Source organism: Melospiza georgiana, chromosome 2 (genome assembly GCF_028018845.1).
Source record: "Melospiza georgiana isolate bMelGeo1 chromosome 2, bMelGeo1.pri, whole genome shotgun sequence".
NCBI classification, from domain to species: Eukaryota; Metazoa; Chordata; class Aves; order Passeriformes; family Passerellidae; genus Melospiza; species Melospiza georgiana.
Genome location: NC_080431.1, coordinates 70,744,186 through 70,766,037, shown reverse-complemented (window position 1 = coordinate 70,766,037; position 21,852 = coordinate 70,744,186). Strand labels below are relative to the sequence as shown.

Genomic DNA, 21,852 nt, shown 5'->3' with positions numbered 1-21,852 from the left:
CCCGAAGTTTTTGTCTTGCCCATTCCAGCCTGTGATTAGAGCTGCACTCCGCTGTCCTTGTTGTTTTTAATGAGAAAATAGCATAATATGAAAGGAAAGCACAGAACCATCCAGTTTGCCCTACTTGGCTATGTAAAGGAATGCATTTAAGAATCTGAATTATTTGATTTTTGGTGTTTTAACAGATTAAAACGACAATCAGTGGTATGGAGGAGGACTTAGAAGTGTTCCAGGAACAAGCTGTGACTAAGTACGTAATGTCTTACTCTCTTGGGAGTTGAATATATGATGGAATTGAACTATGTGTGTTTATTAAACATTGGAAACGCAAAATATTAATGATTTTGGAAGCAAACTTGATTCTGTATTTCTTCTGCTTTCCATGCGAACTGGAGAAGGTGCTGATAATTAAGACAAGACATCTTACTGCTTTGGCTAGTAGTCGACTCACTGTTTCTGTTCATTATTTTAATGTTTTAAATATTCATACCTGAACCAGGGGTGGGGGGGGGGGGGGGAGGATCAAAGCTATGTAGGGTTTTATTAAGATGTTAAGAAACGTTATTTCAAACTTTTTTTTTTTAAAGTACTTGGAGTTGCTAGGCTACAGCAATATAAACTTACATATCACAGCTCTTAAAACATTAAGAATCCTGAAAACAAGATTCATTGCTAAAGCCCTAGCCTTTTTTGCACAGAAAAGAACTACAACTGTTCCCCCAAAGTATTAAGTGCACTTTTCATAAGAGCACATAATCATTTTTTATTTTTATATAATCCAAGTTTAGTTCTTTTAATGTTAATCTGAAAAATATGTTAGTATTTAGTTAATATAAAAAATATGCTAGCACAGTCTTTCTAAAGAAATGAGAACATGAGTAAGATTTGATGTAGGAACTCGTCCCATTCAGCAATTTTAAGGAACAAACAAATATAAGAAGTAGTTCCCCACTTAATTACTTAAAACAGAGTATTTATCCATCATAATTTTGTAAGTAAACTTACTAACTACTTTTCAAGTAAACCAGGTTATTCTGCCATCATTACCAAGAAACAACACAACGTGATATGACACATATTAAGTGTAAAAGTATTTCTTAAAATAAAAGAGGCATGATCTGTCATACCTTATTCTGGCCCAAGAAAGTTTTCAATGGGATTTAAAAGTGTTCTTTGAGGGAATTCTTTTTTCACATCATGGTTACATGATTTGTAAAAGTAGCCATATAAAAACTTGAATTAGAAAAACCCAAAAGTATTGCTATTCTTTGACTACAAGTCAGAAGCCTATTTCAGAAATTCAGAATTCTGCCTTTCCTTTATTTTAATCAATATATGGAATTTCAGGCTACTTGCAGATGCATCTAGAAGAATTTGTCCCATCATAAACCATAATTCTTGCTAGCTAGTTAGTTCCATAAACTATACGAAGATGCTGGAAGAGTAGCTTAGGATACATCTTCACTGAAAGGAAACAATTTCAGTCTATGCTGACAGTATTCCAGGGATAATACAGTGCCTTTAAAACTTGGGATAATGGCTGAGTAATGGTGGTGAAAATCATGACAATTACATTCCAGCTGCAAGGACTCATAAATCACAAATTGTCTGTGCATAGATGTGTATGATTCTGTATGACTGAAAGTTGTTAAGTGAGTTGGTTGTAGTTCTTATAATGGAACTTTGGGGTAGAATATTCTACCACAACTGGTTTGTATATTTCCTATTTTTAGAGCACAATTTGCAATAATTAAATTCATTAGTATTGACTGTAGAAGCTGTAGTAAATATCCAAATCTAATGAATATACTATGTAAGATTGAATGTTTTACTTTTGTTTGCATAAATATGGCCATACTTACTTGCCTATTTGTGAGCAAATGTAAATAATATGGGAAGAAGGTATAAATTCAAGACAGACAGTATGAACCAAACATTTCTTAAATCATCTGTTTTTAAGTAACAACTTTATTCTAGAGTGTATGGACAATACCATTCTTTCTACCATTCATTTTTCTGTCTGTTAGGAAACAATCACAAAAATGCAGACCTATGCAGAACTGCAAAGCAAAAGATGGATAAATAGAGCTAGAAAGGTCTAACCAGTGCAAAAATCCTTTGTGATAACGAAAAAGGCCTGGAGGTGGTGAAACTTTTTATCTGGTTTTTTGCCTAAATTTGGAAACATTTTGTTTTACATGAAGATGAATAGTTATTAATGACAGTAGAATATGACTCATCTCTATTTTCACTTATATGGAGACAGAATAAAAGAAGATTAAGAGCTTGCCTACGTCACTTTAAAATGAGATAACTTTAAGTGTTTTGAGCTGTTTCAAAGTAAATGAACCCAAAAAAAAAAAAAGTAGCTGCCCCTTGCTGAAGTACAGGTCATTACTTCCCTGTGTGGCAAATCCATTCTAGGTATGCATTCAGCAAACTGGTAATGCTGAATCCAAATGGGTAGAAAAAACCCATGCGTACTTCTTTGCTTATGAGAAAATTTGTTCTTTGTGTGTTTGCTTACACGTCTTGCTAAAGAAACCATTGCATTCTATATCTAATGATCAAAATAAATTCTCACAACTGTGGTGCCAAAAATTTGGCCATGTTCTGAAGGAGCTAATGAGCACTCTTTCCAAAACACTAGTGGACTAAAGCAATAGTTACTGCACCAAGTAGCACCTCTCTGCTAGTGAGTGGGGATAACTGCAGGTCTGTCTTCAATACCAGAGCCTTGGCACAGGGTAGTTTTGGTAGTAGAACAGCAGCAGTAATCTACAACTTCACATATAGATTTCCTTTTGCAGCTGCAAATGTGATTAGAGGATCCAGGTAAGAAATTAAAGAAAGTAAAGACAGACTGAGAAGCTCTTTCAGAAGGGGTTTTTCTTTCAACAGTTCCTTTTTATATAACCATGACTCTAGATTCAAGAAGCATGGAAGAACTATTAAGAGAAATTTTTTATTAGCAGCAAATGTGGAATTTGCCATGTGCAGGAAGATCTGAAAGAGGCAGGTGAAATTTAGGAGTGAAAGATGTCAGCCATGATGGATCTGAAAGGGTAATCTGATGATCTAGGCTAGAAGTTGAATTCTTACTTGCATAACAATATTTAGATTATCCATATGACACACGATAAAGCAAGCACCTGTTTCTGAAGGCTAAAATAGTACAGCTGAGTCGTTGCTGGTGGTTCACCAAAGTGTTGCCATTAGAGGAGGCTGAAGTGCACAGGTCTTTACAGCAGTGTCAAGGAAAAAGTACTCCTGATGTAACAGGTAGACCTGATAAAGCAGTATCACTTCATCTTCTGTTTTCAAAATCCCATTTTATATTCCACCCAGAGGCAGCAAAGTTTACCCATCATTAATGCTACTTTTGAGATGGGTTCCAGGCACTTAGGAGAGGGGTGTTTTTGTTTTGAGCAATATACATCACTTGCTTGCATTTCGGCTATTGTCATCCTGTGATTCATATTAAATTTCAAAACAGCATTACCAACAGTTTTAACATTAAAAAGTCATTAAGATTTATGTGTGCATTTAAAAAGCCCTTCCAAACTTAACATTGATACCATCACAGTTTCAAGGATTTGTGGATATAAAAGAAGTTCTAAAGAATTTAATTTCAAAAAATCATGCTAAATTTTAATTATGATGGTATAAATCTAACAAATTCACTCAAATTTCCTGTAATAATTATCAAAATAAGGGATGTGCACAATTTAGGCACCAAATAAAAGATTTGTGATATATATAAATAAAAGTTTAGTGCAGTCAAAAGTTGAGCATGCAGGCAAACTCAAGATTGATGAGTGAGGTTCCACCTACAGTTGAAGGCATCATTTAACTTTCCCATTTTTTTCTTTCTGTTGTTGAAAAGTGGTTAGTTTGGTCACAATTAAAAGAGAATTGTAAATAAATGTAAATAAAAATTTGTTTTCTCCCTTACTCTTTATTTGAAAAAATAAATTTTTTTATGTTTTTAGAGTTTCTCCATGTGAAGCTGAACTTCAGGAATTAGTGCATCAAATTGACATCATGGTAAACAGAAAGCAAGTAGAATGGGAAAGAAAGATGAGAGCTTTGGAAGCAAAGATGGATATCCAGGATCAAGAATTAGCAAGTGCCCAAAGTAAACTGGATCAAAAAGGTCAAGAGGTATTTAAGAATATCACTTTCTATAAAGAAAGTATTTATTCTTGTAGTTTCTTATTAGCATGCTTTAAATTCTCCATAAGACCATTTGTTCTATCATGTAAAAATACCAAACACCCCTTAAAGGTCACTAATTATCCTTAGTGTTTTGTTTTAAAGTGTACTTCTGTTCTGAAAAGTGATTGTAAAAATGTCATTGAAAATCTCATATTTCTTCTATTTCCCTAAAGTCTACATGAAATATTCTCGGGTTAGCTGTAAAAAGATAGTTTGGTGTTTTTTCTAAATGCCAGCATTTCTCATTTCATCAGAAAGTTTAAATGGAAGAATGCAGTTCAAAAAGGTTCCCAAAATCAGGTCTTTGTTACTCCTGTCTATTCCTGGTTTTTAACATTTTACATGATATACTGTCTTTGTATGATAATTTTACTCATTGTGAAGACTTGAAATGTATTACTACTTCAACTTTCATATGAAACTTAAAGCCCCAGTGTACCTGGTGTTGACTGTATTTCACAGTCTTTTCTTCTGAATAATTATTCAGAAGCATCAAGAAATCCTTGCATAGCATTCAGTTCTAGTTCAAGCCAGCTGAATTTTGCATGAGGGAATCCTTGTGTGAGCTAGGTGGCTAAATTGCCTGTGGGAGTTTTGAAAATGGAGTGACTTTCCCTAATGAGCAATTAGGAACTTCCCCTTAGTCCCTGCAGTCAGAGGAACCAAGACAAGAATTCAAGTAGCCCATCCTGAAAGCATCAATTTATTTGCTGTATAGGGACATTATCTGAAATACTTCAGCATATTCTACCAAGCTTCCAAGTGCCCCTCCAGAAAAGCACAGGTGCTGTGTATGCTCTCTGTCATGTTTCTCAGGTCTCTGTGAAACTCAGTAATAATTTATGATATCACAAATGGCACTGCACTTAGGGAGCTGAAATGACTCCACAGTGTCTTCTGGTAATTTGTACATAAATACCGGAAGGTAATTTGTATCATTTTATAAGCCAAGCAAAGAAAATTTTCACAATGGGGAACAGTGTACTTGCGTTTAAAAAGCTTTCAGGAATGGTCTTTCATGACAGACTTGTACAATATTATGATTAAATCATAACATCAACATGTAATGAGATTTTTTACCGTAAAATTCCTAGTTTGATGTTGACAATCTAGGTCTGTGGTATGCAGCTCTATTATCAAGCTACTGATTTAATACTTATTTTTAATATCTCTTCTTAAAGCAGTGATCTTCTTTTAAAGTTTCAAATTACTTTCCCAAAAATTACATATTTTGAAAAATGTCATAAAAGGTACATTTGAATGCTTATTTTAACTTTAGGTGGGACTACTTCAACAAGAATTGGAAAACTTACAGAAAACTAAAAATGAAATGGCTCAGAGTTACGAAACTCAGCTTCAAGCACTGAAATCTCAAGTAAGAAAAATGTCAGTTTCATTATTTTGTGATTGCAGTATAAAAAGCTTACACATGCCAAATTGTATAGATGTGCCATCATGGATTTGGGAAAGATGAATTGTGTCATACAAATGATGATGGCTACAGCTTCCTACCAGGCTCCATTATAATTTATGTACTGTCATGTCAAAACTCTTTGGATGGATTTTGATGTGAATGTGACATCTGTTATGAAGACAAATACTTGATTTCCTAACTTCAGACTAATAAACTAAAGCCTTGGTGAATTACTAAAACAGGTAATTGGATTCATGTTAATATGAGTCTGATGCATGCTAGGGATTTTAAGAGTTATACTGTGCTTATCATGTCTTTGCTATATCTTTTTCTGGTTTTAGTTTCCCTGATTTACACAACTGTTAAAGTGGTCTGATAGCTTTCCATAAGGTATAGATTTCCCTTGTATCAAAACTGGAGTAACCCACATTAATGATGTTGGGAATTTGTTCTGACTTTATTTATTTCAGAGTGTTCATGCAGCCTAGAAAGCCAGTTCTATCCTGGGCTGCATAAAAAAATGTGGCCAACAGATGGAGGGAGGTTTTTCTCTCCATTTTCTGCTGTGGTGAGGCCCCACCTGCAGTGCTGTGTCCCGCTCTGGGGTGCCCAGTACGAGAAAGATTTGGACCTGTTGGAGCAAGTCAAGAGGAGGCCATGAAAAAGATCTGAGGGGTCTGGACCAGCTCTCCAGTGAAGACAGGCTGAGTGAAAGGACAAGGGTTTTAAACTGAATGAGTGCAGATTTAGACTGTATCTGAGGAACAATTTATTATTTTTTTCAGTGGGGGTGATGGGACGTTGGAAAACGTTGCCCAGAGAAGTTGTGGATGCCCCATTCCTGGAAGTGTTCAAGGCCAGACTACATGGGGCTTAGAGCAAGCTGCCTAAGGCAAGGTGTCCCTGTTTATGGCAGGGGAGTTGGACTAGATGGTCTTTGAAAGGTCCATTTCAACCCAAACCATTCTGAGGTTTTATGATGCAGTTTGGCTGTGTTTGCTCTGCACCTGTCTGTTTGTTCTTCAGTATTTTCTACTTCAATCATGAATATAAATTCGTGGCAAACTTGAGTTGATTCTGTTTCTGAGATTTTAACAACTAAGGTACACAACTCTGCATTGTTTTTCCTGCTACTTTTCTGTTCCCTTCACTGGATTCTTCTACCAGAGATATAGTGTTATAATTCAGAATTTCCAGTCACCACACTTAGTATATACTGATGTCAGATTGCATAAACTGAGTATCATTATTTTCATTTAGAAGTGATAGTACACCTGAGTCCATCAAATGAATAAATCTATTACTTATTTTTAATGTTATGTTGTATTTAATTTATATTTTCTTTTACAATTGAAAATGGATTTGGAAAACAATTCTTTAAATAGGCAGTGAATGCTTTGGCTGTTTTGTAATTAACACTTCTAATCATTTGGGAAAGTAGCTAGAAATAAAAGCTGGTTTATAATTTACACAAATTGCAGAAAAGCATCATCTTAGCATGACTGTTGAGAAGATAAACATCACATAGTGAAAAGGAGTGTGACATTTTATGCATAAGTAGTAGGGTATCTTTTAGCAGTGCAGAACTATTCTCAGAAATATAGTAAAGCTCTTTTTTCTTTATAACATTTGCTGCTATATTTTTCACTTCTTAATTATTTTTTTTATCCTGTGCTAAAAATGCTTGGCTTTATGTTACATGTTGTTGCTAATATCTTCACTGAAATTGAACCTTCTGAAATTGAAAGTCCAGGCAATTTTTCATAAAGATTTTTATTTTGGAGTGTTTAATTGTCCTACAAGTCCTTTCCACGGGCAAATACAACCTGTTTTCTCTTTTATTTTTTTAAAGAACCTGACATTTTCTAACCTACAAGCTTTTCTCTTTAAATCTGGTTATATTTCATCCCCAAACTATCCTTTTTAGTTACCACTCAGACCATTTAACCTTTCTTTGGGTTTCTTGATTGCTTCTTCTTCTATCTTTATGCAAGATAAACTTGATAGAACTTTGGATTTCTAGCTCTTAAGAATATAGGTCACTTTCCCAGTCCATGTCTCCAAACATTACATTCTCTCAGTCATCCTATTCCTTTTTCTAAAGGTTCCAGCACTGATGATGTTTGCATTTTATTTTCCAGTGCCCATTCCTCTCCTTTGACCAAACCATATTTCTTCATGAAATATCCACCTCATTCACCTTGACTGAAAAAGAAAACTGTTAAATGCCTCTGTTAAGGGGCCTGCCTTGATTCTCCATGTGATAAACACAAGTCTGCCTGTCAGAACAATTCCTAGCACCTATGCTAGACAACAGGACTGTCCCGCTCTGCTCCTCTAGCTTTTGCCACATCTCCTTACTGAGTTTCTTTCCTGAATTACAGGGCTGCATTTTCTGCAATGGAATGACGTTAATGTCCCAAATTCTGAGCTACACAAACTCTTATCTAAAATATAGACCTTCTGTGGCAATATTAATTTTTGCCTTATCTCCTTTGATTCTCTTCTTTCAGTTCTTATTCTCACTTGGAAGTTATACCACCTTCTAAATGTTACAATCTTACAAGCTACAATTTAGTTTTGCACAAATTGTGTGTTACTATTTACCAGTAGCATTGTATCTTCTCTACAGATGTATTCTTAAAAACCCACTGAAGATTTCTTCCTTCCTAATCGTGATAAAAATAGTAAGGATGACTTTTTCTAGCTGTCAGAATGCTAGGCTATTCAGAATGAATTTCTTTTCTGTTTAATGAACAATATTCCCTCTGAATTGATTGTGTGCCTGTTGAATGCAGTAAAACCTATATTTTTCTTGTAATAGGGAAATAATTCCTAGTATGTAACCTGAAACTCCTAGACTACACTGTTGTATTCGTTCAAACATGCAGCATTTTGTCATAACTAAATAGCAAAATTTTCTGAGGTTCATCTGCATTACTTTGATCCTTCTTTTTCTTTTTTATTTTTTTATATTAATGCCTAGTAAATATTCTGACTTTGAAAATGATGGAAATCTCTCAGCAAAAGAACAAGGATCCTTTCTTGCTCTAAGAACTTTGCAACTAATTTCCTCACTTAGACATGTAAAACCTACATCTGAGCTATCCCAAGCTCCCTTTAGAATCACCAGAAAGAAATGGACACCCTCAGAATACAATATGTGTCAGTGTATGACAAGAATTTGAGATAGCTGAAATGACTAAGCATTTACAGGCAGATTTTTCTGATGCAGAGTATCTCAGGCTTGTATGTGTAACTTTCAGAAATCTAAACTAAGATGGATTCTACCCCAGAACTCACTAAAATGCTCTTTTTTTTTAACATGCACAACATGCAAGCAGAACAACTTGGACCTTTTAAAGCAAATATCTGGCCTTAAATTGAAAGGATTTTGTCTTTCAGTCTGGTTTCCAGTCATTGTAACATCCACACAACAATATGCCTTTAATATCCTACTGTCATTAAATATCTAAGATTCAAACTAAATGTTCTCATTTTGGCCACTCTGTTCCATTTTGGCCTGATTTACCAAATTGTTTGGATACTATATTTCCTAGCCTTTTTAGCATAAGCATTCCGATACCTGTCTTATCTGAATTGAGTCTTCCCAGGCAGTTCTCATATGCCATAACATATTCAAGAGCAAAACTCTTATTTGAAAAAGGATATCTTTCTTCCAAGTCAATGAGTTCCATGTTGTTTGAGCCTGGATACTCTGACTCATTTTAAATATTTTATCTTAACTCTGTTCTCTGACAAAGTCAATTTCAAATATAGGCAGCTTCACTGCAAGACTTTTGATTTGGGTTTAAAGGTGATAACTCAGCTCTGTTATGCCCATGTTACAGAATTGCTATTCAGACATTCTGAGTTGGTGAAATCTGTGCCTGGGCCTCTTCATATCATGAAACTTCCTAGTCCAGGACAATCTGTCTTCTTGTCATCTTTTCAATTAGTTTTTGCTGTCCCATATTATGATTCTCAGATTCATCTCAAATGTGTCTAGGAAGTTTCCAGATTATTTTTTAATTTGTTTCTGTTCTGTATCTTTTCTAGACTTCTTTTTGCCATGTTTGTTATCTGAACAGACCTCAATTGCTCATTCAGTGTTGACTCAACAGGATTCCATTCCATTTCCAAACAGTAGTTCACTTTGAGCTGTTAACAAATATATGAGATTTTATGGATTTTGTTCGGGTATACAAAGAACTTTATGTGAGAGTCAAGTTTTTTTAAAGTCATATATATTTTAATGTAAAGGAACTAAACAACAAGAGACATGATCAGTATTTATTGGAAGCTTCTTTTCTGCATAATATTCTTCCCAAAGTCCTTTCACTCAGCTTTCCACACGATGGTATTTTTAGGGTTTCCTTTATCAATATCCTTGGGTCTGCATTGTTTTTTTCAAAACCAAATGTACATATTCCTAGCAAACAGTATCACTTTTCTGTATCAAATCTGTAAACAGGCACTAGACAGACCCTTTGTTTTGTGCAGTGTGATGTGAAAAATCTGATGTGAAAACTGGCTGTTTTTCTGGAGAGGCTGGTCCTTCTCCTGGCACCTTTTCTTCTGTGCCTCTGACTCCTAAGCCAGGCTTTCATGGTGACATGTAGGCAGTGTCTGTTGTCAATTTAGGTCTAATTCTGAGACCCACACAGTAGTACCAGAAGAGTGCCATCATCACACACATAACATTTCAACAATTTTCATCATAAGAAAGAACATGCAAGTTTAGTGTACATTAATGATAATCTTTCATTCTGACTAGTGAAGCACCCTTTAAATTGCCAACACAAGATGGCAGTAAACAAGTGTAGAACAATCCATGTGAACACCAAAGAGGAAATGACTCTGAGAGTAGCAATGCCATGGAGAGCTGCAGCAGAATTAAGTAGCTGTCAAATGAACCCATTTGAACAGTTAGTTAACATTTATATGAGAGCATAGTCTTGTTCATCTGTGATAATTTTATTAATTGATTTTAACGTCATTAATAGATTTTTTGTTACATTGATTAAACATTTAGAATGCTAAAGATGCAGTTGGTGATTCTAGTTTAAAGAAAACTTTGGCCATGTGATCCTCCTTGATAGATTCTGCATGTTCAACTCTACTTTTGTTTTTAGTTTTCAAAGTTGATACATAGCTATGAAAAGCTACAGTCTTACCAGTTAAAACAAAAAAAGCTCGAAAGCAGAGAAAAATGTGAGGAAAATCTGGAGACATCATCTAACCCAAGGAATTTATATGTGAAACTGGAGGTAAGAATAGTTGTCATTATATTTTAATTTTAATGGGCTTCTAGAACTAATCTTTGATTTAAAATTGTAAGCTTTATTTTGCTCATAGTTAAAGGAAATTATGTCATTGTCTTGCTTTGGTGAGAATGGTTCTTAGTTTTAATATTATTTAATAGCAAAATTTTTGTAAATGTAACTATAAATAAATTTTACTTTTTTTCCTGATGAATAGATGTGTACTGGATAGCACAGTCTCCTTTGAGGCATGAGAGGTTGTACATGTACTGGACACTGTCACATAATACCTATCATTAATTCAAGTTTTATAGACCTCAGGACAACCTTGAGCATATTGGGCTACATAGAAAAAAGTTTTTTGGATTGGAAAACTGCTTGTTAAATCTCTATCCTGTCAGTACCCATATGCCTGTAGCAATCCATGACCTTGACCTCAGTGCCTAATTTCCCTAGGCAATGTATGAGGAAGGATGAGGCACTTAAAAAAACATTCTGCAGAATCCAGCATACTGGCTGGGGGACTAGATAATAGGTGCTGAGGACAGGATTCAGTCATACTCCCTATCCCTTTGGACATGGGTTGGATTTTAGTGGACTTATTCTTGAATACAGGAAGACACTGATTTTTGTTCATAATTCCCAATCTTGACTTCTCAGAGGTTACTTTATGATCTGTGGAATAATATGATAATAATATGTGGAATAATATGATCTGTGGTATTTATTGGACCAGCAGGAAAGTTAGGCAAGATAGAGAGCTTGTAAAGAGTGTGCCCACAAGTGGTGTCTTCTCTCCAAATGGCTCTGGCTGCATTCACTGGGGCAGAAACTGATATCCAGTATTATTTTCTCTAACTGAGCAATATCATCTCTAGGTATGCTAATTTTTGCTGCCTTTTTTATCTGATACATTTCCTGATATCCTGAGCTAAATGAAACAGCTTCAAAAGGAAGAATTTTGGAGCCTGCTGAAAAATAACATTTGTCTCTTAGGTAGAAAACTAACATGGGAAGATTATACTTCAGGTTCTCTCTTGAAAGATTTTTACACCGAGCTCTCCACTTATGGGAAGAACAGTCTAAGCAGTAATCTGATGAAGCATAGGATGATCACAAAGTCCATGTTTTCTCTGTCCATCCTTTGTGAAGAGCATAATAAAGTAGTGTGTGCTCCACGTGCTTACTGGGCTGGGTGCTGTAGGCAAAGCAAGAAGAGTGGAACCAGTTGATTTGGGAGCTGCTTGCCCAGCTCTAAGCATGGGGAGGACTTACATGTTTATGATGTGGATTTATGATGTAGGTGACTTGGACACTTTGAGGACTTTGCAATCAAGAAATTCAGCACTAGTAGATTTTAAGTAGTCTCCTACTTTTAACCCAAATTAAGCGGGTCTCAGGATCTGTATTTTGGACTTGCCTTTTACGTTATTCTGTAAGATACAGGACTAACTTCTGTGACCTCCAGGTTCCTGTATCCACATAGACACATCCCAACTCTATCTGTGTTGGGATGTGTCTATCTGATGGTGGCTGATGTTGGCCGTCTGATGTTGGCTGTCTCCTCCACATGGAAGTTCTCACCATCAGAAAAGCTGCGATGCTTTGGACTGCAGCACAGCTGCCAAGATCAGCTACTGCAAGAATAATAAATGGGTTGTACATCTATCATTGATATATCACTGCTGTCAGCTAATTTGAGAATAACCTTACTCAAGATTAAAATGTGAAAATAATGTAAGACAATGCTATAATTTGATTAATTATGCAGTATGAAAAATGGGTGCTTGGAATATATTCAGCAAATTCGAGTATTCAGGAAATAATTACTGTGGTGAAAATCTACTAAGCTCAGCAGTGCTTTAGTAAGGCTTTGAACCTACAGTCTTTATTAAGTAGTCTGAAACTCCATTTGAATCATGTTTTATAAAATAGGGAGATGTTTATTGTTATAAATGCCAAAGCAGATATCAGGAAAGCTGTGAAAGAAGATTTGCATTAATATGTGTTGAAAAATAGTCAGGTTTTCTTCAGTAGCAAAAAAATTCCGTATTGTTTTAAATTTGGGGAATATGCCAGTTTAGCTTAATTAAAAAATATCATCTGTCTTTTTGAAACAACATTTCCATTAGTTTTCAATATATAAATCCGTGTACTGTTATTTTGCTGAATTTTCAAACTAAAAGAGCAACGGTTCTAGTAACTGAAATTTTGCTTATTTTTAGGGTACTGCCTTTAAAATATATTTATGAACATAAAAGGTTTGGCATGAGTTTAAAACATATTCAGATACACCATAAATATAAATGTAAGTGAAAATACAAAACCAGTATTAGATAAATCTAATATAATACAATTTCTTAAACAGCTTTTTGTTTAAACCAGATGAACTCAGAACCTGAAGCAGCAATTTTAAAGAGAGCAAGAAGTAAAATTTATTCAATGTAGCTGCTGTCCCATTAAAAACCAAGGTGAAAAGTGAGCACTTTGTGTCTGAATATTAAGGGTTTGATTCCCTGCTGATTACACTGCTCAACACTGATACAGCTTTAAACTCACAGGAACTACCATCCAATACAATTTGTGTATCATAGTAATAACTCTATTTTATTGGTTTTATTCAATTATTATGTTTACACTCATTGTTCTCTGATCAGTAGCCCTTAAGACTGCTCTTTCTCTGGTGGGGGTGACTGGATGGCTGGTTTATAGAATTGTTCTTTTTAAACTTATTTCCAAAATTGTGGAAAGATTATGTATTAATTTAAAAACTAGGTATTTCTTAGAACAATACAATTTGCAAAATTTTTTATATTGAGGAAAATAGATATTTCCTCTATGTTTCCTAGGCTTGTTTTGCTGTCTTTCAGGGATTTAAGGCAAAATCACAGGAATGGGAGAAGAACGGGACAACCTGTGTGAATAACCCTGTTTATGGAAATATGCAACAAAAATTATTGCCTGAGAAATGTAATTTATTTCAGGTAAAATTCCTACCTTCCTGCTTGAGGAAGAAAATTAACTCTTTGCTCAGCTAGAGCTTACTTTAACTTAATTTTTAAAAACTAAGATTGCAGTGAATCTTACAATGCATGTGTGTATTGGTAGTGAATATATGGTAAGGCAGAACCATACTGGAACATCTAATGATACATGGACTTATTTTAATTTAGTTTTTCTCATGAAAGTGAGAAAACAAATAAAGATCATGATGGAAATGTTAATATTTCTAAAAAAACCCCACAAATAATGACAGAAAACACTGACTGTTCCTTTTTGCTTTTTAAGCATATTATAGATACACTTTTCCATGTTATTTGCTAATATGCAATTAATTGGACAAGTTATTAAAAAGTATCTTACCAAGTAAATAGTGCATGCCATTGAGGTATTGACGCAAGTATAAAGTTCCTTCAAATCTGATAACCTTCTTTTTTTGAAGATCATAAATATACAGTAGCATCAGTTATGCAGAAAAATGAATTTTCATATGCTACTCCAGAATCACTCTTGGAGTTGTTCGTTGGATCACTTAGCCCCCTTTTTTCATATTTTTCAGCCTTTTGGTTACTATGCAGTTCCTTGCTTGACTTAATGATTATTTTTTACTTGCCAATTTGCTTATTGCTTTTTTTTATAGATAGACTATTGATACTACATATTTTTATTTTTTTTAATTCCTTCTAATCCAGAAAAAAAAAAGCTATTTAATGCTATCATGGTGACCTATCCTTCTCTTAAAAAACCCAGAAAATAACTTACAAATTTACTGCACCACAAGACAGCTTGAAGATTAAGTAAAGGGAAGGCAATTATGTTGCTCACTGGTAATTCCCTTTTCCACTGTTACTAAGCTCATTGGATCTTAATCTAGTGAAACACTTTCTTAACAATTCCTGTGAGACTCTTTACACATATCCAGAGTTTCCAAGGATGACAGTTATGTTTTGGGTTTAGCTGCTGAGAGCATTATATTCCAGCAATTGAGCTTTCATGGAAATGTCTTTAAAAAGCAAGTCTTTGACTAGACAAAACTATTGACTGATGACATGTTGATTGTACACTTAGACAAGTCATAATAGAGTAGTGAGGGTGATGATTCACATGTTTCTGTTGAAGCTTTCAATTCCATCAGTGAACTTTCTTTGAAGACGATTTCCTTAACAACTGTAACATAACACCAACTATTTTTTAACATCCAAGTCTGATGGACCCTTAGCTGTTTCAAAAGTGTTAATTGTTCCTGCATCTTTGCCTGAAATTCGTCTTTCATGAGATCTTTGATTTTCAGTTGCAGTCTTGCAGTGTGGTTTTCACAGGATATATTGACACTTGGATACATCAGAATTCATAACTTGGATGTCAAAGAGACCTTAATTTTTTTTTATCTATAGAAATGAAACTTAACCTGCAAATATTTTTTGGCTTTTTATTTGATATGCAGCCAGTGGTCCATTCTGCTTAGGTTCTCAGCCAACACAAATTATGGGGACATAGTCAATAACATCAAAAACTGTCTAAAGTATGACTTTTTGCAATCCTTGTCAGTGAAATATGGTATTTTAAACCCTATTTATTTTCACTTTATATTTTCTTGCCCAACTTGTTCTCTGCACATGATGTATGATTTCCAGGTCATATTTTGTTGTCATTTTTCAAGTAATTCTCAGTCTTCTGAAAGATTAGTGCTGCTTTTTAATCTCCCAGTAGTGGGATTCATGTGGATAATTTTTTAAACAGCAAAAACAGTTGCCATAGTAATTATGCTTCTTCACAATGCCTGTGGATTCAGAAATACTGGCAATACCAATTTTCTGAAGTTTTGTGTTTAGGATTTTAATTGGTACAAGAAGCTGCATGGGGTGTAGGACTCTGCCAAATGTACAAATGATTCTTTCCCAAGTTTAAGGATAATGATCTCAAAGAAGTGCAGTTCCTGTAGTAACTGAGCTGTTTGTACATGTCCTATGTAATGGTACCCTCTAGTCAAAGGTTAATATCTATCCTGAGGCACACACACACACAGCTCCTACTGAGTTCAATGAATCAAAGAGGAACATTTCTCTCAAATTATTTCTCACAGGTAACTGCTTTGAGTAGGTCATCATAATCACCTTTTTCACATTTGAGGCTCATTAACATTAAGTATTAGGAAAATACACAGCACAGGAGGAAAAAATCCTTGAAAAACTCCCGTGCCCTTGAAGGTTTTTGAAACTTTTCTTATTTTTTAACTGAGGGCAAGTAATTAAAACTCTTTGAATTGTATCATCTTTTCTAAGCGAATCCAGGTGAAGACAGGAATAGCCTTACGATTTTAGCAGTAACGATTTGGTCCGAGCAATTTACATACAACTATTGAGTTTAATTTAAAATATTTTCATGTTTTATAGAGGGAGAGCCAGAATTATCAACTCCAAATATGCAATAAGAAAGAAGACCAAGAAGAGCTAATTACCTATACCCAGCCCAAAAGTGAAAATGATGATTTGATTATTGAAAAGCTAAAGGCAATTGTGAATGAAATAGCAAGAAACAAGAACAAACTGGTAGAGGAAAACATGAAACTCCATGAGGATCTAAAAATTTACCAAAATCAGTGCCAGGTAGTAATGTTTTTTTATGATGACTGTGGAATTAATATTGGAAAATCAAGATGAGATGCCTACATAAATATACATTAGGTGTATTCTGTGCTTGAGCAAAGAATAATCTGGGAGCAGTATGGGTGGAGTTTTTTAGTAAAACAGAAATTAGTTTGAATTGTAGCAGTATATTTTTTCTCTTGTCTATGTGTCTAGGGTTTTATAACTCTCCTATGTCCATGGCATCTACTAGAACTTCCCCTAGTTTGGTTCCTTGAATATAAATGACTTCTGTAAAAGCTCTTTATCTGATTTACACTTTGTTGTTCATTGTGCCACATAACTAGTAAATAAGTATATACAAACATGTATGGTATATTTTGTTTGTTTTGAAATGAGATTATGCAGTCAATTAAAAAAAATTACATTTCTGGCTATTGTAAATAACCATCAGATTTTATCCCTAGTTCATTGTTTTTCAGCATAGCACTGATCCATGAAGGCAGCCATTTACTCCTCTTCTTTTGGTCATGGTATATGAGTTTTGACAAGATTGAGATAATACAAGATCTTTACAACCTTTTTATTATCTCTGTTTGAAACACATCAGGAATGAAATTCCTGTTACATTTTTTTTTTCTGGTAACATATATCAGTTATGCTTTTGCTTATTTATTTAAGCACTTCTAGGTTCAGTAATGCACTGAATGGTGTATAGTAACTTCAAGTCTTTTTGGAGAAAGATTTGTTTCTGTTTACAGATAGTCTCACAGAGTGCTAATAGCATGTGTAACACACTTTATAGGAATTAGCATATATGTGGCAGAGGTTAATTTCAGATTGTGTTGTCGGAAGAGTCAAGTTTATACATGCCATTTGCACATTAGTTCATTGAGTCTTTTGCCTGTGCACAACTTATCAGTGTGCAAGTAAAACTTCTGTTTTGGGGCCTGTTAAAAAGGCTGCCATCAAAGCAGTGGCAGTAGAATATGCAGTGGAACAAATCATGGCAGTCGGAGCAAGTGGATACAAGCTGTATGGTGGAGAGATTGTGCCATCACCTTGGAGAAAATCTTCAAGCAGGAAGAATTTTGGAATCATGTATTCAAGAGAGTTCAGGAGCTGTAGGAAGCTTGAAGACACTTTAAGTAGAAGTGGAGCTGGATGTACACAACAGTGTCATCTGAAGGGCAGAAAGTTGCAGAATAACTGTGTTGGTGGTGTGGAATGCTGTTATGTTAGTTAGAAAAGATGCATTTGGAAATAGCTGCATAAGGGAAGCACTGATGTCAATGTTTGATGAAAAGGAGTAGCTCAGGGAAAATATTTTTTTAGGAATGTCTGTATGAGAAAGAAGAAATTACAAGGCCTGTTGTCAGCCAGAAAAAGTAAGCATGTTTATGTGAAGGAGAATTAGGTGGAGGATGGCAATAGTTGGATATGATATAGGTAGCAGAGGAAGGAGTAGATGGAAATATTGGTGTGGAGAACTCTGATGGCAATGAAAGCAAGAAACATTGAGCCTCATATATTCCTTTATGCCTATGATCATTTCAGTGTGCTTCTAATTGTTTCACTTATACTAGTAATTAGCAAATAATAAAGTGAAATGTACGGAAGAGCAGTTTTTTGACTTTACAGAAAACGCAAAGTTTAAAAGATCTAAGTGGAGACTGCAGTCTGTTTCTCTACCCTGTGAATTATCTGACAAACTTATCTGCAGGCAGAACATGAGAGGTAACCTGAAAATATCGCACAAGGGTCTTGGTTCTTGAAAAGTCAGCATTAAGTCAGCTTCTGGATACTAATTTCTGTAAAAATACACCATATAATTATATTTCAAAGGTTGAATAGTGTATTGGGTTTATGCTGGGAAGGTTTTGGTAATGGGGGCACTCCAGGGATGGCCTCTGTGAGAAGGTACTAGAAGCTTCCCCCATGTCTGACAGAGCACTGGAGGGGAGGAGGTTGAGAACTGAGGAGTGAAGGTGAGCCTGGGAAGAAAGGAGGCATGAGGAGAAGGTGTTCTAAGGTTTAGTTTTTATTTCTCATTAACCTGGTTTAATTTGATTAGGAATAAATTAATTTCTCTGAGGTGAGTCTGTTCTCCCTTGGCAGTGACTGGTGAGTCATCTCTCCCTGTCATTCTCTCCAGAAACCAACAAAGAGCATTTCTCTTGCTTCTCTGCCCTGTCCAGCTGGAAAAGGCAGAGACAGTGTGGCTGTGGTGGGTACCTGGCATCAGTCAGGGTCAGCCCACCACAAACAGCTTTGAGTACAATCAGAACAAGAGCTGATCAGGAAATTTTTGGGACTTTGTTTTGATTGGCAAGCTAGTAGAAGCAAAACTTTTCACAGAAGGAAAGAAAAGATTTAATTATTTTTTCAGCTTGAAATAGAGTCACTATATGAGATATTTTCTAGACAAATACTAAAGTTTTCTACTTCAAAATTAATTTTCATTTTAACCAGATGCAGTAGATATTTTCTAAAATAACAAGTGATGCATCTTTAATTTTTTTTAACTGATGTGTGAAACTGTGAAACTCTTGACCTGAAATTCTGTTTCAATTATTATTGCAGCTGCTCCTGTGGCTACTGTTGTTCCTGCTACTATTTTAATTCACAGGAAAATAAAATTTATGTAAATATGTGTGCTGACTGCAGTCTATCACAGAAAATATGACTTCTGACACACAATTGTGTGGAATTCATTTCCCTTATCCACCCGAGAATGAAGTCAGATGGGTAACCATCTCCCAAGTTCATGTGTTATAAAGCAATTGTGGCTATTTCTTGAACGTTGGAGTCATGAAGAGAATAAGCAAGTCTTACCAACAACTTTAACAGTTTATTAAGCTTTATTTCACTTGAATATACCCAGAATTGCATTTTGGTGTTTCAAAAAGCTCTCTTGGTCTTAATGTAACAAAGGATAAGATTAATGAGTCCATATATGCAGCCCTCCCAAAAAAAAAAAAAAACCAAAAAATACAAAAGCACTTCAATATCCATCTTCAGCAACCCTTTCAGCCTGAGGAAGACCACTGACTTCTTGGGAGGAGGGTCATTCTCATAGGAGCCTCTAGGGGAAATAAACCTTTGAAGTTCCTCCTTGCAGTGCAGTTCCTGGAATCCACTTCTCTTTTGAAATTTTTAAGGCTTTTTTTTGCTCTTAAAGATGGAACCTATGTTGAAATAAAATGAAGAAATTATGAAAAATGTGAATGTTTTTAGTGTAATAGTTTGAGAGGTAAAGGATCAGTATCCTTAGAATAATTTATTTTTTTTTTTTAATCTGAAACATGCATTAGGATCTTAGGTAAGAAGCAATACATATTCTCTGGATATTACTATTGCAAGCCCTGATTGTTATTATTACTTTTGTAATTTGTGGGTTATATTTCCAATTTCTTATACTTAGTATGTTTTCAGTATATTTTTGTGAAATTCTGATATTTTTTGGAATTCATATTTTATCATGCCGAATGTAGCTTGTGTCTTCAGGTTGTCTAACACACTATCAATCAGAAATAAAAGATAAAACAGAATAAGGTTTGTCAAGTCCCTAAGAAAAATCTTTTTTTTGATTGTTTGAAAATTTTGTGATGTTCATTTAAATAAGCAATTAACTCCATGCAGATGGAGCTAGTTTTTAAGATTTGTGCAGCATTTTAGTTTCTAAAGTTTATAAATTTGGCAATGAAGAATGGAAGCCACTTATAGCACCAATTCTGGCATGTGAAACATGTTCCAGGATGGCAGAACCTGCTAAAACAACCAAGCTATATATTTTAGATGCATTTAGTACAATAAAGAACTTCTGAATTATGTTTCCTATGATAATTTCAGAAGCAGATTCATTGGAACATTGCAAGGGCTAAAGAATATTCAGAATCTGATTTTTAGATGAGAGGAACTGACATGGAGGCAGTATGTTTTCCTGAAATTAAGATCATTTACGTACAGGTATTGAATATGATGTGTTAAAAAAACCCAGCATTTTAAGCTGTCTAATTTTATTTAACTGTTTGTGTGTTTGCTTGTTTCTTTAGAACATGGAGGCAGATATCTCAGACATGAGAAATGAGCTTCAGTCAAGGGATGATCTCTGGAGAAGGATACAACTGGAATGCCAAAAGTTGTATACAGAACTATTGAAAATCAAGGAGTACAAAGATATACAGGAAATTCAAATAAAGTATGGATGGTGAAGACCTATTTAAATTAACAAGTATTTCTGAGCTAATGACTTTTTTCTTACATTTGTTTTAAATTAAGTCTGTTTGATAACATACTTTGTATTCAAATGTCAGCTTCTGAATTTTAGACTGGATGTTTTCATTGACAATTACATCAGACAATTTCGGCAATGGAAATTCATTGACAATTATATCAGACAATTTCAGGCAGATGCAGGCTCTGTTAAAAAGATTTAATGATGCCTAGATTTTTACAAATCAATGCATTTCAGATATTTCTACCTATATCTTTACAGCCTTTTGTTTTCTCAGCATTAAAACACTTGGAAACAATGCAGCTGAGATCTCCCTAATCTCCTTTTAATAAAATCATAATGGTTTTATGGCTTATCTAATCTGCTGTAGCCATTTCAAATTATATGAAATACCAGTCTATAGGAGTTTTCAGGAGTCTTTCTGCACATAGTTGTATTGTCCTTGATTCCTAGACATCTCCCAAAATCCAGCCTGGTTTAGGCCAAATGTTGGTTGTCCTTGGGGGTATTTTTTCATCAGCAAGCAGATGTTCTACAGTTTTACACTGTGGAGAGGATACTACAAGGTGAAGAGTATTGAATGTTCTGGTTGTTTCATGTTTTGTTTATTTCTTACTTAAAGGCATCAGTCATCTCATGTTCAGCTTACTGAGCAACTAGAAAATAAAAACCCTGAGTTATTGCTATTTGCAGAAAGTCAAGGATGCCAAGAAGAAGAGCTGAACAAGGTATTTCATATAATTTCCAGATCTTAACTGCACTATAGAATTTTTAGGAGAGGGTACTGAGCTAGGGTATGTGCATGTACTGTAGAGAGCAGGAGGATGCATTGTTGGTACTGGAGAGCTTGAAGCTTTTGATATGAAAAAGATTTCATATATGGTTGCATTTAGTTGTGTAGCTGTAAAACTGACATTCTGATTCTGTGCCTAGCTACTCCATTGAAATAATGGAAGAGACCATGCCTACACATTATTGTGGTTCAGATAATAACATGCAACTAAGAAAGCCTCCAAATCTCTGATTAATTGGTAACCTGTAGAGCTAAGCTGTAGTTTGTAGGTGGTCTCAGAGGTAGGATATGCAAACAGATCAAGTGATACAAGTCAGTGTGGCAGGTGCTCACACAGGGCT

The 21,852-nt window shown here is 34.9% G+C and overlaps 1 protein-coding gene across 1 annotated transcript in view; it reads left to right on the top strand.

Annotated features, from left to right (window-relative positions):
* The first annotated feature begins 206 nt into the window (after window positions 1-206).
* DEUP1 (deuterosome assembly protein 1) overlaps window positions 207-21,852 on the top strand; it is a 39,699-nt gene continuing 18,053 nt past the window's right edge. Inside the window, exons 1-8 of the mRNA XM_058045672.1 lie at window positions 207-250; window positions 3,993-4,164; window positions 5,498-5,593; window positions 10,768-10,902; window positions 13,767-13,880; window positions 16,290-16,502; window positions 20,537-20,682; window positions 21,341-21,446. Coding sequence (XP_057901655.1) covers window positions 207-250; window positions 3,993-4,164; window positions 5,498-5,593; window positions 10,768-10,902; window positions 13,767-13,880; window positions 16,290-16,502; window positions 20,537-20,682; window positions 21,341-21,446 — 1,026 coding nt within the window. The remainder of the gene's footprint in view (window positions 251-3,992; window positions 4,165-5,497; window positions 5,594-10,767; window positions 10,903-13,766; window positions 13,881-16,289; window positions 16,503-20,536; window positions 20,683-21,340; window positions 21,447-21,852) is intronic.